Source organism: Lepisosteus oculatus, chromosome 7 (assembly GCF_040954835.1).
Source record: "Lepisosteus oculatus isolate fLepOcu1 chromosome 7, fLepOcu1.hap2, whole genome shotgun sequence".
Taxonomy (NCBI): domain Eukaryota; kingdom Metazoa; phylum Chordata; class Actinopteri; order Semionotiformes; family Lepisosteidae; genus Lepisosteus; species Lepisosteus oculatus.
Window position 1 is genome coordinate 39,473,266 of NC_090702.1, and position 13,867 is coordinate 39,487,132.

Consider the following 13,867-nt stretch of genomic DNA (forward strand, 5'->3'; position numbering starts at 1 on the left):
AATTACTGCTAATTGCCACTTAAAGAGCCAGGCAGTTAGAAAATAAACTATAGAAATTAAGAACTCTAAATTGGCTGTAGTCAGAAAAGGGGTTTCTCCCGAGCCACATCCCCTTGGTAGCTATGTTTATGCAGAATCCGATGAACTGTATCCTTGCTCTTCTCTATTATTATTCAAGTTCTGATGGGCTCTGTCAAGGGTCTTTTTGAACATGGCTTATCACAGCCCTTTTACTGCATGGTGTAATATTTGACAGGCATCTGGCTTGAAACCTGGAGGCTATAATGCCATTGTCATTAAACAGGTTGATCATGTTATGTACACATGCATTTGACAGGCCAAGAGCATGAGCAATGAATGCTTACTCTGGCCAAATTTAGCTATCCTCTGCACAAGCTCTGATAAAGAGCTGAAATATTATGGACACCAATGCACTGCATTCTAATTGAAGACCTGATGTTTCTACAATTCCCTGCCGACATTTATACACAAGAGGGGCTTATAAAGCTGAATTTATTCTGCCAGACCGCTGCATTTAAATCACCACAATAAGGAACTACTGTTACCATGTTTAACGATTTACGATAATTGACTCTAGGAATATCACAAGCCACAATAACGAATCCAAAAGACATGTCTCATTGATACTGAAAACAAATAAGTATTGCAGCGAAGGACAATGTCTGAAACTGTGCTTGATCACATTCCACTCTCTGAACCTGAAATGCAAAAGAATCTCATTACAAACATGGTTCCTATTCGCAACTCCATACGAGTGAACGATAATTTTCCAAAGCTTCAGCAGCCTTTCAGGTCAGAAAACACCACCGGAAATTGTTTTGTGCAGGAACCAATGTGCTCTAACAGCCCGGTGTGGCCACAGCGTGGAAGTGATTTGATGAATTAGCGCTGTCAGGAGGCAGCCGAACTAAGTGACATGTAAAGATGCGTACTCCCTGTGGCCTGGGGTGATGCCCAGAGAAATGACAGTCCAGTTTCTCGGAATCCTCTGGGGCCTCCGCTTCTCCGTCGTCGCTCGAGAGCCGGCCCCCGACGTCGCCTCCCGGAGCGGGGGCAGGCGGCTCGGTGCCTGCCCCCCCGTCGGCCAAAGAGCACAGACCCCCTCCGGAGCCGCCCAGGGACGGCCTGCAGACAGCGCACACATCATAGTCACCTCTTCCGCTTGCCTCATCTATTACTACACTTCACTGATCCGACCGCTCAGGCACAACTGTTTCAAGACACAGGCGTGGTAACGAACACAGCCTGCATGTTTTTAATCCCTCCATTACTAACTTATAAGAACTTTTACATAAAGACTTTGACTTTGGGCATTGTCTTTGTGAATGCTCACATCACACTGACTATGTTTCTCTATTCGTCACTTTAAATCCTTCACTTGCCAAGTCTGGCATAAACTGGGAGGGAACGTGTTTCTGATCACACAGCACCACCTTGTGGCTACACTTAGCACTGGGAAAGGGAATGTTTTACAGCTTTGTCGAGGAAAACAGCACTTTTCATTTTTAAATAGCATTCATGGGGGGTTTGTTGATTTTAAAAAGGAGACTTTTTAATTACTTAAACCACATAAATATCTAATGTCTGAATGTTGCTGTTTTGAGGTGGGATGGATGCTGAAATACCTTGAAAAATTGGCATTAGAGAGCCTGGATTTTGCTGGAGATGCTGTTTTGCTCTCAAAACCAGGGCTGGCCAGGGTCCCTGCCACAGGGTCCTGCAAGAGCAGAGGATGGCTGTGGTTGGGCTCCCTGATGCCTGGGTGATCCCTGTCTTTCACCCCCTCTTTCTCTCTCGCCCGGGCTTTGTGCTCTGCCAGGAGGATGTCAAACTGCTTCTTTCGTCCTGGGACCGCCCGCCGGTGGGTGAGAGAGTGAGTCTGAGGAAACGAGAGGATTGGGGTAACCATCTAAAGATCATAGAGTCAGATGTTTCAAACCGGCTCATAATACCGAGCTAGAACACATGGCACTATACATTTCTGTTTCTGGCGTTTTACATTCTAACTATGAAACCTAAGCAGACCAGACTTTGCAATGGAAAAAAAATCAGTATCAACTCATGCCTGTGAGAGAGCAATGACATCCACATGCCAATTCTTCAGAAGCAGAAAGGCTAGACCAACTCATGCAGAACCTTAGTCAAAGACACAACTTTGCTACAGAAGAAATACTGTCTCTCCTGAGGTCCACCCACCTTGCAGGTAAGAGATCTTGTGCATGGTTTCTTGGTTTCGGGATCCAGTACACCACAGTGTTTGTTGGGATCAAATTCCCTTTCTAGAAAAAGAAAACAATGTGATAAATTAAAATAGTATTTGTTGGTATTGATTCCAATATTAAAAACATCATTTTTCCTCATTGACTTAATATTATTATTTTTTAAAATCTACAGAGCAAACAGTGTGTGTTTCAACACTAAACATATCAGTCAAGCTTTATTTTCTCATGTTTATCACATTTGTATTTAAACCTTAACTGATGGTACTCACACTACAGTATCCAAATACACTTTTGCACCCCTATTAAAGACCACCTGTGGTGCTCATGCATGTTGTCCGACTTTGTTCCAAGGTTTAGGAAAGAATGCACAGTTGTTTATGATGGCAAACTCAAAAAAGAGATCTTCTGTGCACAATGTCATTCACTGTCCATACCATTAAAGAGAAAAGGTATTTTCACCTTAAGAGAAAAACCTTTCCATGCAAGAGAGCACAACAACACTGGCTTAAAAAATAGCTCCAAAAACAGTTACTATTTACAAGACATGTTGTTTCTTTGGCAATTCATACTGATCAACTACTCCATTTCATCATGATTTTAGTCAATCGATATGATAAGACCACATAATGAAATCAATCAGTTTCAAGATCAATTACCTTATTTACTGTACAGAGGTGTTGTACAAATTCTACATGGCAATGAATGCCAATAGAAACCAAGATAAAACATTTTCCCTGTATTACTAAACTCATGTTGCGGTTTTAAATAAATATATACAAATGCACAAATTATAATTTGAAAAAAAAACAAGAAATTTGCAGTGGGTATCATTAAAGATACTATGAAAAACTGTATATGCAGTTTTTTATCTGTCCCTTTGTAAAATCCTTATTTTACACAGTTTTTGCTTGTTTTGACTGCATCAAAATGCATACCATTATGTTGGCAAAAATAAAATATTACTATGCAAGTTTTTCAGAGATCATTTCTCTGCAACTTAATTGGCACAGTACATTGTACCAAAATAATCAAAGTAATACAACTCTCACTGTAACACCATTTAGAGAGTCTCCAGTGTCAATTAAAACTATTAGTGTTTTACAAGATACTGTAAAAATAATGTGATACTTGGGAAATGTTGCTTACGTGAAATCAAACATAGAACACCTTACACATTGCATATGTAACACCCTGAAAGAAATCATACTTTTGGTAATTGTTGCAGGGTTCTGCAAAAATATGTCAGAATTCTGCAGCGTGAGAATCAGGAAGAATTAAGTATAACATCCCAGAAAATGTAATCATTTTTCTTTGGGATTTTTTTTTATGTGGAGCACCTTTAGGGAGATACTTTTAGGGAGACCTTTATAAAACAAAAAGCACAAAAAGTTAAACATTTACAAAATAAAATATATAGGAAATCTAAAACTGCATAATGTACACAGACAAAATGTATGCTTAGCAATGAATTGTTGAATAAAAGTAATATGAATAAAGTTAATGTTCTGCAAATTCAATGTCTCAAGAAATGACTAAAATATGTACATTTACCATTGTGATTTTTGATTTGTTCACTATTTCTGAATTTATTAATAGAGATCATCAGATTTTCTAAGACTGAGACAGCAGCTCCTGGGGGACACTTCTCAGACTAAAGTGCACCTCCATTCTGGAAACCTGTCAGCTTTTGACAGAGAAACCCCTACCCTGCCTGCTTGTTAACAACTTCACTGAAGGTACTTCTGTTCTGACCAGCCTTACCGATATAACCATTAAATCCACATGCTCTACAATGAATCAGGATTTCATAAAGATAGTCAAAACAGGAAAACAGATCATGCCACAATGTACCACACAGCTGACATTTTGTCATGGAAGTCTCTTTCTTTACACAATCATTCCACAGCAGGGAGCCAGAATGATGCATTCTTGAAATGCAATGAGTAATCAGTGAACAGCTTCACCGCTAGGTAGCAGCACTGACATGTAGTGCTCAGGACAATCTTAACCTCCACTATTCTGAAATCTAAATAATTTGAATAATTTAAAGCCACTATTCTGAATTCTTTCTCGAGGTTCTGTAATAGTATTAATATTTTGTATCTGTATATGCGATCTTAAATCTGGCTTTCAATATCATTTTCTGGGTCACAGCTTTGATGACAGTTTTAAATTGCTGGAATGTAGTGTACATTTATACTGTACTTTTTTTAAGGTTTGTAACACAGACCCTTTTGGAAATGCCTTTCTTGAAGGCATAATGTTGTCTGATTTTGTTTTGTCCATTTGTTATCTTAGTGCCAATGCTTATTAGTATTAAGGATTCACACACCTTTGCCAGGATGCTTTATGATTGAGATCGTTCACTCCTACGGTATAATGAAATACAGTATGATTTTCTCCAAAAACATCTAAAGGACATTAAGGAAGTTCCTTATAGAAAGGAATGATTAATCATAATCTGCTACATGTACTGTATATAGTGCTTTTCATCGCATTGGATTCCCATAAAGTATAAAGTACTTTATACTGTATATAGGAAGCCAACTTCACATTTTAATGTGTATGAAAACAGAAAAACTACCTATTCTTACAAATAAAAAAATAAGTTTTAATAATTTGTATGTACTGTACATAATGAACATTACATTCAAAAAGCAGTTAATGTACAAGTTGTTACAATAGTTTAGCTTATTAAATCTTATTGACTTATAGTCATTACATTAACTTTAAATAATCTTTTTTGCAAATATATTGATTGAATTTTATGTGATTTCTTTAGTGATGGGTTTAGTGATTCTTTAGTGATAGGGTTCTAATGTAATTATTATTTCAATTGATGCAATTAGGTAATATGATCTTTACTAAGGGTTGAGACACACTCTGACCACATCACGCATTATTAAAAATAAAGAGAAAAAGGTCTACAATTATAACAAATCACGTATATCACAGATATATCGAAGTGCCACAATGCATCCATTTCATAATGTCCAAATCCAACAACTTTAAATAATAAATAGGATAGAATTCTCAAATTGATTTCTGAATCAGTGTAACCTCTCACTCAGATCTTGTCAGATGCAACTCTTATCAAAATGGAAAAAACATTTCATAGGATAGGACAGATGCAAAGCCTATTGGTGCAATGAAGTCAGATACAAACCAGGCTAGCAAGTTATGTAAGACACAGCAGAGGAATTAAATGAATTCAATTTCTTGCTTGTAACTCAAAGCTATCAAACATTAAAATGACCTGAAACTAATATTAGGGTTATAAATGGATTTAGTATTACTCGTTACATATGAAAAAACACATGAAATAAATGATTACTTAGAAGAGCAAAAAAACAAGAGGTGTACTTTATGACTGTTTTGGCTTACAATGTATCAGTAAAGGCAATGGAAAAGGACGGTAGTGCATTGCTGCCACCAAGGAAATCCTCACTCTTATCTCACAATTACGAGAAAATTATCTCGGAATTATGATTTAGTAATTCTCGCAAACTTTATGTGCTCACGCAATAGCAGAATTGTCATACCTATATCAAGTAGGTAGCTACGTCAGCATGTGTAGGCTGCAAAGGAACCCGTTGAAGGTTTATTCGATGCTGAAAAGAGAAGAAAAGAAACACAACGCTTTGACTGTGAGGGCTTCACAGCCAAAATGTTGTGTTACTTTTTTTCACTTTATTTATTCCATGTTTATTCCATGCTGAAGCCCTCACAGCCAAAGCGTTGTGTTTCTTTTCTTCTCTTTTCACCATGGCATAAACCTTTAATTTATTCCTTTAATACTATAGCGCTTTCGGGTTCTCGTGGGTTTGTGCCCTCGCGGCTCCCACCTCAGGTCAGCCCTCCACTTCGAACCCGGGTCTCCGGCGTCACTCGACAGGGAACCAGCAGGCTGAGCTAAAGGGAGATCTCCCCTCAGCCCGGCTGCAGGGGTCCCTGCTATTCACAGGGAAGGGCGGTGACGTCACCACGCTGGCAGACGGCTCGCACAACCTGTAGTGTCGGCCGTGTCCATTACAATACGTATATCGCTACGTGCAGACTTACAGTTAAAGCAGTGGAAGTGATTGCACGTGTAACTGTTCATAAAGGAACCATCATTGTTTTGATCTCTAAATCCCACAAAACTGGTCCTCATGCTTGTAATGATTCTGTTCAATTTGCTCAAAACTGCAAGGTTTCATTATGACTAAACCCCAGTTGAAATCTGTACAAATTCTGCAGCGCTGTACATTAAACGGAAAGTGCCAGCAAAGTTCACTGTAGCTTCTACATGCGTTCAGTGCACAACGTAACAGGTTGTACAACATTGCTAGCTCGCAATTACGAGATAATTCGTTATCTTATAATTACGAGATATGTATCTTGTAATTATGAGATAAGAGGGCAATGTTTTTCCCTTAGTGGCAGCAATGCTCTTCTGTAGAAAAGAAACAGCTGTCTCTAATCATTTTCGGTTTTGGTTTCTTATTTGTCCTTATAGCCATTGGAAACTAACAAAACTAGGCAGAAATAAAAATCCAAACTAAGAAAAAACAATAAGTTCTCAAACAGATTTTCCAACCGCAATATTAACAAGTAATGTTTGCTGGTGGGTTAATGAATGAAAACACAAAAATAACTGGCAAACTCCCACTAATTCAGTCAGGTGAAGAAATCTTTTGTGTGCCTGTGTGTTGCAATCTTGACTTTTTATTACAGGGATGATGTATATAGTCTGGTAAAAGAAAACAAAAATTTCAAACATTATATGTAACATTTAACATGAAATGCAAAGCTAAACATGAGAAATTAAAATATTATCATAATATTTGGATCATAGCTTTAACCTTATTCCCTTAACAATTACAAAATACTACTGTAGGTACATGTTTGAAAATCTAGTTTGCACATTAAGCAACCAAAAACCAGATAATTCTCAAATCAACTGTCTAAAAAGGCTATTTTAAATAACATGCAAATTAGATTATGCTAAATACTTAATTTCAATCTTCAATAGTAACATATATGAGAAAGTGACTTTAGTTTAGGAGTGTTTTTGCTTTCTATGTAGAAATGAAACTGGATTTTAATGCATCGTGCTTGTGCATTAGCACAATTTGGAAACTTCTGCCTGAGATCTGGCCCAGCCTCACCAAAACCACTGACCATATTACAGGAAGAAAATTGGTGCATATGCTCACCAGAAAGTCTTTTGTAAGGCTTATTACTGCTTTTGGTGCCATTTTGGTGTTTCTTGTCTAACGATGAAGGGGATATGAGTCCTTTGCCATTCAGAATCTTCTCTTGTGATGGAGGCACTGGCTTTGATGCTGTTGATGCCAAAGCAGGTTTAACCAAAGCTGCAGAAGATGTGGTGGATGAAGAGGCAGAGGAGGTGGTGGTGGAAGTGGTGGTGGAATTCATTTTAACATTGGCACCATCTGCCTTCACCAGGTTAGGAATCTTCTCAAGGCTGACTACTGGGACAGGGACACTGAAAGAAAAAATGCCTAATTGTTAGACCCTGCTGCTTCACACTCGATGGAACAAAAGGTGCATTGTATGCTTATCTATGTGTTCTTGTTAAAAAACGAAAAAGAGCAAAATATTAAAGCAACAACAAAATTTGACAAAGTTGCAGCAAGAATGCAATAAAAACTAAAATGCCTTACTTAGCATGCTCTTCATTAATTCGATTTTTAATAAGCTTCTCTACTGGAGCCCTAATAGGAACCTAACCTATTTACGTCATAGATAAATCATAAAAATGTATTCGGTTTATTGTTTTTATACATTGAATATATCATGTAGACCCTCATTCATACACTTCTATATATCCAGTGAAAAGTACAGTCTGTCCAGAATAAACTAACCTCTATATTCTTTGAACAATCATGCTAATAATAAGAGTAGAAGAGTACAGGTGGCCAAATGCAATGTTTTTTTCTTCTTACCATAAACGCTGAACAACGAATGAAAAAAAGTAACAGCAAACAAAAAGCAACTTAAAAATGGAACGTACAATGATATTTTCCTATAAGGACAACCATACTATTCTTCTTTGAATCCAACTACCAATTTTCAAATGTCTATCCATAGAGTCCCACTTTTTGGAGAAAAAAAACATTTTCTAGGAGGCAACAAAGGTAATTCTGCAGCCACCTTAGTCTTAACTTTTCATTCTCGAAAGGTCGTCAGTATTTCAGAAAGTACAGAGCACCCTTAACACTGTATCATTGTTCATACAGTGCCAAATTCCATGAAAAAATACTTAAGCTGAGAACAAATTGCATCTTGTTTTTCAATGACCCAAAAGAGGCCACTGCAGGAAATAGCAGTTTTATATGGTGCAACTTGATTGCGAAAACAAGGCTTTGCTCTGCACCCATTTCCAACATATTTTCATATAAAAAAATCTTTAAGAAAGGTCTTGTTTTCTAACTATTCTGAATATTGTTAACAGTCCAAAGAGCAACAGAAGTTACTATTAAAATCAATTATCAAAAAGAAGCCTTAAAATATTAGTTGAGTTAGTAAAATCATATGAATAATGCGACATGAAAGATTTATAACATTATCCAGACAACTTAGCCAAATCAAGAATTAAGAAATTTCCTCTGCCAACAGAAAAAATAGTTGAAATGAAAAAATATACTGAACAAAGAAACTTATCACCTACACTTGCACAAATTCACTTTTTTTCCCACAATTATCTGGAAAATGATTATTGTTTTTGTAGCAAATGCTTTGGAATTTCATTATGATGATTGACATTTGTTGTCATCAGAGCTGACCACCATTGGAAGCAGTGCAAGCTGTTTCTCTGTAACACATGTATACACCAGGTTGAAGATGTTACATTGTAGATTCTGACCCATTCCTCTTGTAGAGTCTGGACAAACATTCCTGTTCACTGGTCTGTGAGCCTTAGATGACACACATCATCCCAGAACATCCCTCAAATCTTCAATGGATCTCACATAGGAATTTGATCCTCTCCACACAAAAAATGCCACAAAGACATGTCCCTCCGTCCATTTTAATCCAGTGTCTGAGTGTCATGGAGAGCTGGAGCCTATCCCAGCAAGCAACAGGTACAAGGCAGGATACACCCTGGACGGGACGCCAGTCCATCACAGGGCACACACAGACACAAACATTTACACACTCACACCACGGCCAATATTCCCAGAAGGCAATGAACCTAAAGTACCAGTATGTCTTTGGACAGTAGAAGGAAACTGGAGCATGTGGACAAAGGGAGAACATACAAACTCCAAGCAGACACCACTCCAGGCCCAGAATGGAACCCAGGGACTGAGCTGTGAGGCAGCAATGCTAACCACTGTGGCACCGTGGTGCATGAGGTCTGTGTCAACTGGAATGCTGCAATGTCAAGATGAGCTCGACACAACAATTCTCCACAACCATCTCACCACACTCCCTGAATTCCAGTGGTCTACATAAAAATCAAGATTCATCTCTAAAGAGTATTTAACTCCAAGGCGACTTTGTCCAGTTTCCAACACTTACAGTAGAAATGCATGTTCTTGACAAGTGGGACACAATGGTTCATTTTTGAGTTATACTTCATTGATTTTCACCAAGCATGATATTCATCAGATGAAATTATCTCATCAACTGTATCCTATAAAATCTTTCACTCATGAGATATTTTAGTATGTAGGCCATACTGGCTGTCATGAATCAATAAATTAGACAAGATTTAAAAACTCTGTATGCCTTTTTTTTCTAAAACAAATGCATAAATTGACTGATAAAAGTTGCTTTTGATGATCAGTATAGAATTACAGGATGGAATTCCACCATATCTCAACAGATATCTTACTGATAATTCTTCCAAAACAATAATAACTGTGCATACATGTCCTTGATATTGTCACCTTACTTGATAAACATACCACATTTCCACTTAAAATAGACATAAAACCCCAGTGTCTTTCAATTGCTGCATCTGATTTATGTTTTCTAAGCAGCGGGTCAGTGAAAACATAGAAATAGAAATCTAGGCTAAGCACATTTAAGAGTGAGAATAAGGAATACATATTCATTTAGGAAACTAAAACAAGCTGCCACACTATGCTGTTCACAAAAACAGATACAGGCACACAATTGCAACAAAACTAAGAACGTTTTTAAGACTTGCTATCTACAAACAACACAGCAACATAATTGCATCAATCTTAATCTTTCATCAATGTACTGCACGTAATATCAGCAGAACGAACTTGAAAACACGACGTTTGAGAAAAGCCTGTTTGTTGTTTTCATTAGAACATTAGAATAGATTAAATTCACCTGTGCTCAACAGGTGTCTAACAAAAGAAAAATGAAAAGGCCTTCTTTTATATATGGATCTGATATTTTGCCCTCTGAATTACAACAGCATTTAATTTGCATCAGAGACATAAAGAAGATTTAAATTATTTTATGAATTATACATTTTGAAGTTTATTGAAGGTGCTTATCTAGTATTTATAATTGGTATGAGAGTACAACAACATCAAGGGGTTGGTTAAAAATTTAATTCTGTCACTTTTTTGTGTTCTTACTCAGGTTAGCCAGCAAACTTTACAGTTGATTAAAATGTTCTCCCAAAAACAAGTATGTGCACACTTCACATTCAAAAATAAGCAAAAGAAATATTTCAGCTTTTGAAGTCACATACCTCAAAATGTCAACATAATTGAAAGTAGAAGAAAATTCTTCATGACTTCCACTAGAAGGAAATACAATGAGCCAATGAGCAGACTAAATGATAGCCCAATTATTTTTTTGCATTGGTAAAAATAAGTTTAAGTTATTTCATTAGAGACCAAAACAAACACCAAACTGCCAGTGATTTTGTTTATTTTTTTAAAGAGAACTGCTTTTAACAAACCAAGTTATTTTTGTTTGAACAACTCTGACATTAATCTCAGTAATCTTCATATTAAGTGAAAAGTGTGTTATCTGAGTATAGTAAGATTAGATTTAGTTCCATTCATCTAAAAAACCCCACAAAAAATCTCCAATTTTAGGGAATTGATTAAGACAGTCTCCTGTGTTTTACTGTCTGGTAATAAACACAAATTCACAGACACCTTAATGCAGATGCGCCTTCACATGTTAATAAGATTAACTATTGGCAGGAAAAATAAAAAAGGAAAACAAACTCAGATTCTTTATAATCAGCATCATGTAAACTAATTCACTCAATAATCCCCAATCTCAACACTGAAAAACCCTTGGACAACTTCAGAGGCTGTCCAAGAGGTCCCCAGAATCTAAGGGTATTTTCACCAGTGTAATAAGGACCTGCCACTGCTTACAGTGCATCTACTGATTTGCAGTGCTGCTGTTAAGATTTTAGAAATTACAGCATGACTGATTAGAATAGCTCTAGACATAACCCCAGGTCTAGACTTCCAGCAGCTTAATGTCCAAAATGTAAAAGATGTGCACCAGGATGATTTTTAAAAAAATATTAGTAAAATTAGGCAAAACATGTAAATAAAGAAGACTGAAAAGTAATTTATAACGCATTCCACATATTGTGAAAGCAGAGTCAAAAAACTTACAGATTCCATCTGGGAACTTTAGGAAATAACACTACATGTGTAATCTATAACTATGTGTAACATTATGTCAACACAAGTTGTCCTTCTTCCATGTTTGTGTTTGATAAGCATCATTTTAGCTGATATTGTGCATGGGACAAAAGTCTACCAAATGAGTTATTCCAAGAATGCCCTAACAACACTTACCGCTATAAATTCTAACTTGAGGAAATGTTTGTGCTTTCATTCCTTGAGTTTATTTGGGAGAACATCCCATGTGGAAATTTCAATGCACCATTCCAAGGGTGGTTAAACACCACATTCCATTCAAATATACCTCACTTATTATTTCTAAATTTCCACTTAAAGTTTCACACTGCGAAACAGATACATGCCTATTAGTGCCTTTTAGTTGAGACATGTGTTCTGTCTCAATGCCATATACTGTATACCATTTTCTGATAATCTGAATTACATTACATCTCTGCCTGTGTAAAACATTTTGGCTGCAAACTGCATAATATATGTTAAGTAACACTTTACAAGAAGTGTATTTTAAATTTCATTAAACGTGATGTAATTCATTTCCTGTGATGTTAATATGAAATACACTTTAAATCACAACTGATTCATTGGCTATTAACATGACAGGTTATTCTCCATTAATCACACATGGACATCCCTTCTTGTAAAGCACTACCATGTAACATATATATAGAGAGAGAATGTTTCAGTAAGGCTGTTACATGTTAAATTATTCCATGAGTCTAAATTGTTTTGTAGGGTTTAGTATATACTGCCTTCCTAAATAAATAATACATTTTTATATAGCTGTAGTGGCAGAAACTATTTCCACATATATGTGTAATCAGGTTTACCCTAGGGTCGGCAAATGCAACATACATGGTTCTTAAGGATAATGCATCTTTCTTAAGTGAACTACAGCACTTCAATATGATCAAAATGTAAATACAATGCCTACAGAAAGTATGCATCACCCTTGAAACACATAATTCACGCAATATATGCAACAATTAAAAAAAAACTTTTATGGTATTATGAAAAATGAAAAACTGCTTTATCACCCCATGGGTTAATACTTTTTAGAAGCACCTTTTTGCAGCAACTTCTGCTTTGAGCATTTTTCAGTGTGTCTGTAACAACATTTCACATCTGGATTTGGGGATGTTTGCTCAATCTTCCATGCAGTTTTGCTCAAGCTCCATGAATCAGCGAACTTTCACTCAGGTCCTACTACAGATTTTCAATGGGATTCTGGGGTTCCAGTCTGGGCTTTGGCTGGTCATTTCAAGGACATTCACCTCTTATTCTAAATCTATCATATTGTGCCTTGGGTTTGCTGTCCTGCTGGTATGTGACTTTTTTGCTGACTGAAGCACGTTCTCCTTGAGAATAAGACTATATTTGACCCCATTCATTGTTCCCTCTAACCAGACAGGTACCCCAGTCCCTGCTGCTGAAAAGCATGCCAATGTGATGATGCTTCCACCATCAAGCTTCATGGTACAGATGGTGCTTCACGTGTGATAAGCTGTGTTAGGCATAGCACTTTGCATTCAGCCAAGGAGTTCAATTTTTATTTAATCAGACCAGAGAACCTTTTGACACATACAGTAGTACGAGTCTCTCACATAGAGGCTAGATCTGCATAGTGCTACACTGATTGTTGTCCTTGAACAGGTTCTCTGATCTCAGCCATGGAGTTCTGTAGTTCTGTCAGGGTGGTCATTGGGTTCTTGGTCACTTCTTCTGTGATCAAACTTCTTCTTGCCCAGTTGCTTAATTTGTGGAGACAGCCTGCTCCAGGAAGAGTCTTGGTGGTTCCATAGTCTTTTCATTTCCTAAAGATGGACTCGACTCTGCTCCTGAGAATTTTCAAAACCCTAGATATGCGTTTCCCGCTTTCCAGATCTATACCTCCTCATAACTGTATCACAGGGTTGCACAGACAGCTCCTTAAGCTTCATAATAGTTTCTGCTTTGATGTGCATTGTCAACTGATATAGACCTTACATAGACAGGTGCATGTATATTTCTTCTAAAATC

The 13,867-nt window shown here is 37.0% G+C and overlaps 1 protein-coding gene across 10 annotated transcripts in view; it reads right to left on the reverse strand.

Moving 5' to 3' along the window:
• Positions 1-13,867, reverse strand: part of atxn7l1 (ataxin 7-like 1) — a 53,491-nt gene that overhangs the window by 11,525 nt on the left and 28,099 nt on the right. For all 10 annotated transcript variants that reach the window (XM_006633326.3, XM_015352388.2, XM_015352389.2 and 7 more), the window contains 4 exons: positions 7,442-7,734; positions 2,218-2,300; positions 1,647-1,900; positions 954-1,146 (listed from right to left, as the gene is read on the reverse strand). In XM_006633326.3, coding sequence (XP_006633389.1) covers positions 954-1,146; positions 1,647-1,900; positions 2,218-2,300; positions 7,442-7,734 — 823 coding nt within the window. The remainder of the gene's footprint in view (positions 1-953; positions 1,147-1,646; positions 1,901-2,217; positions 2,301-7,441; positions 7,735-13,867) is intronic.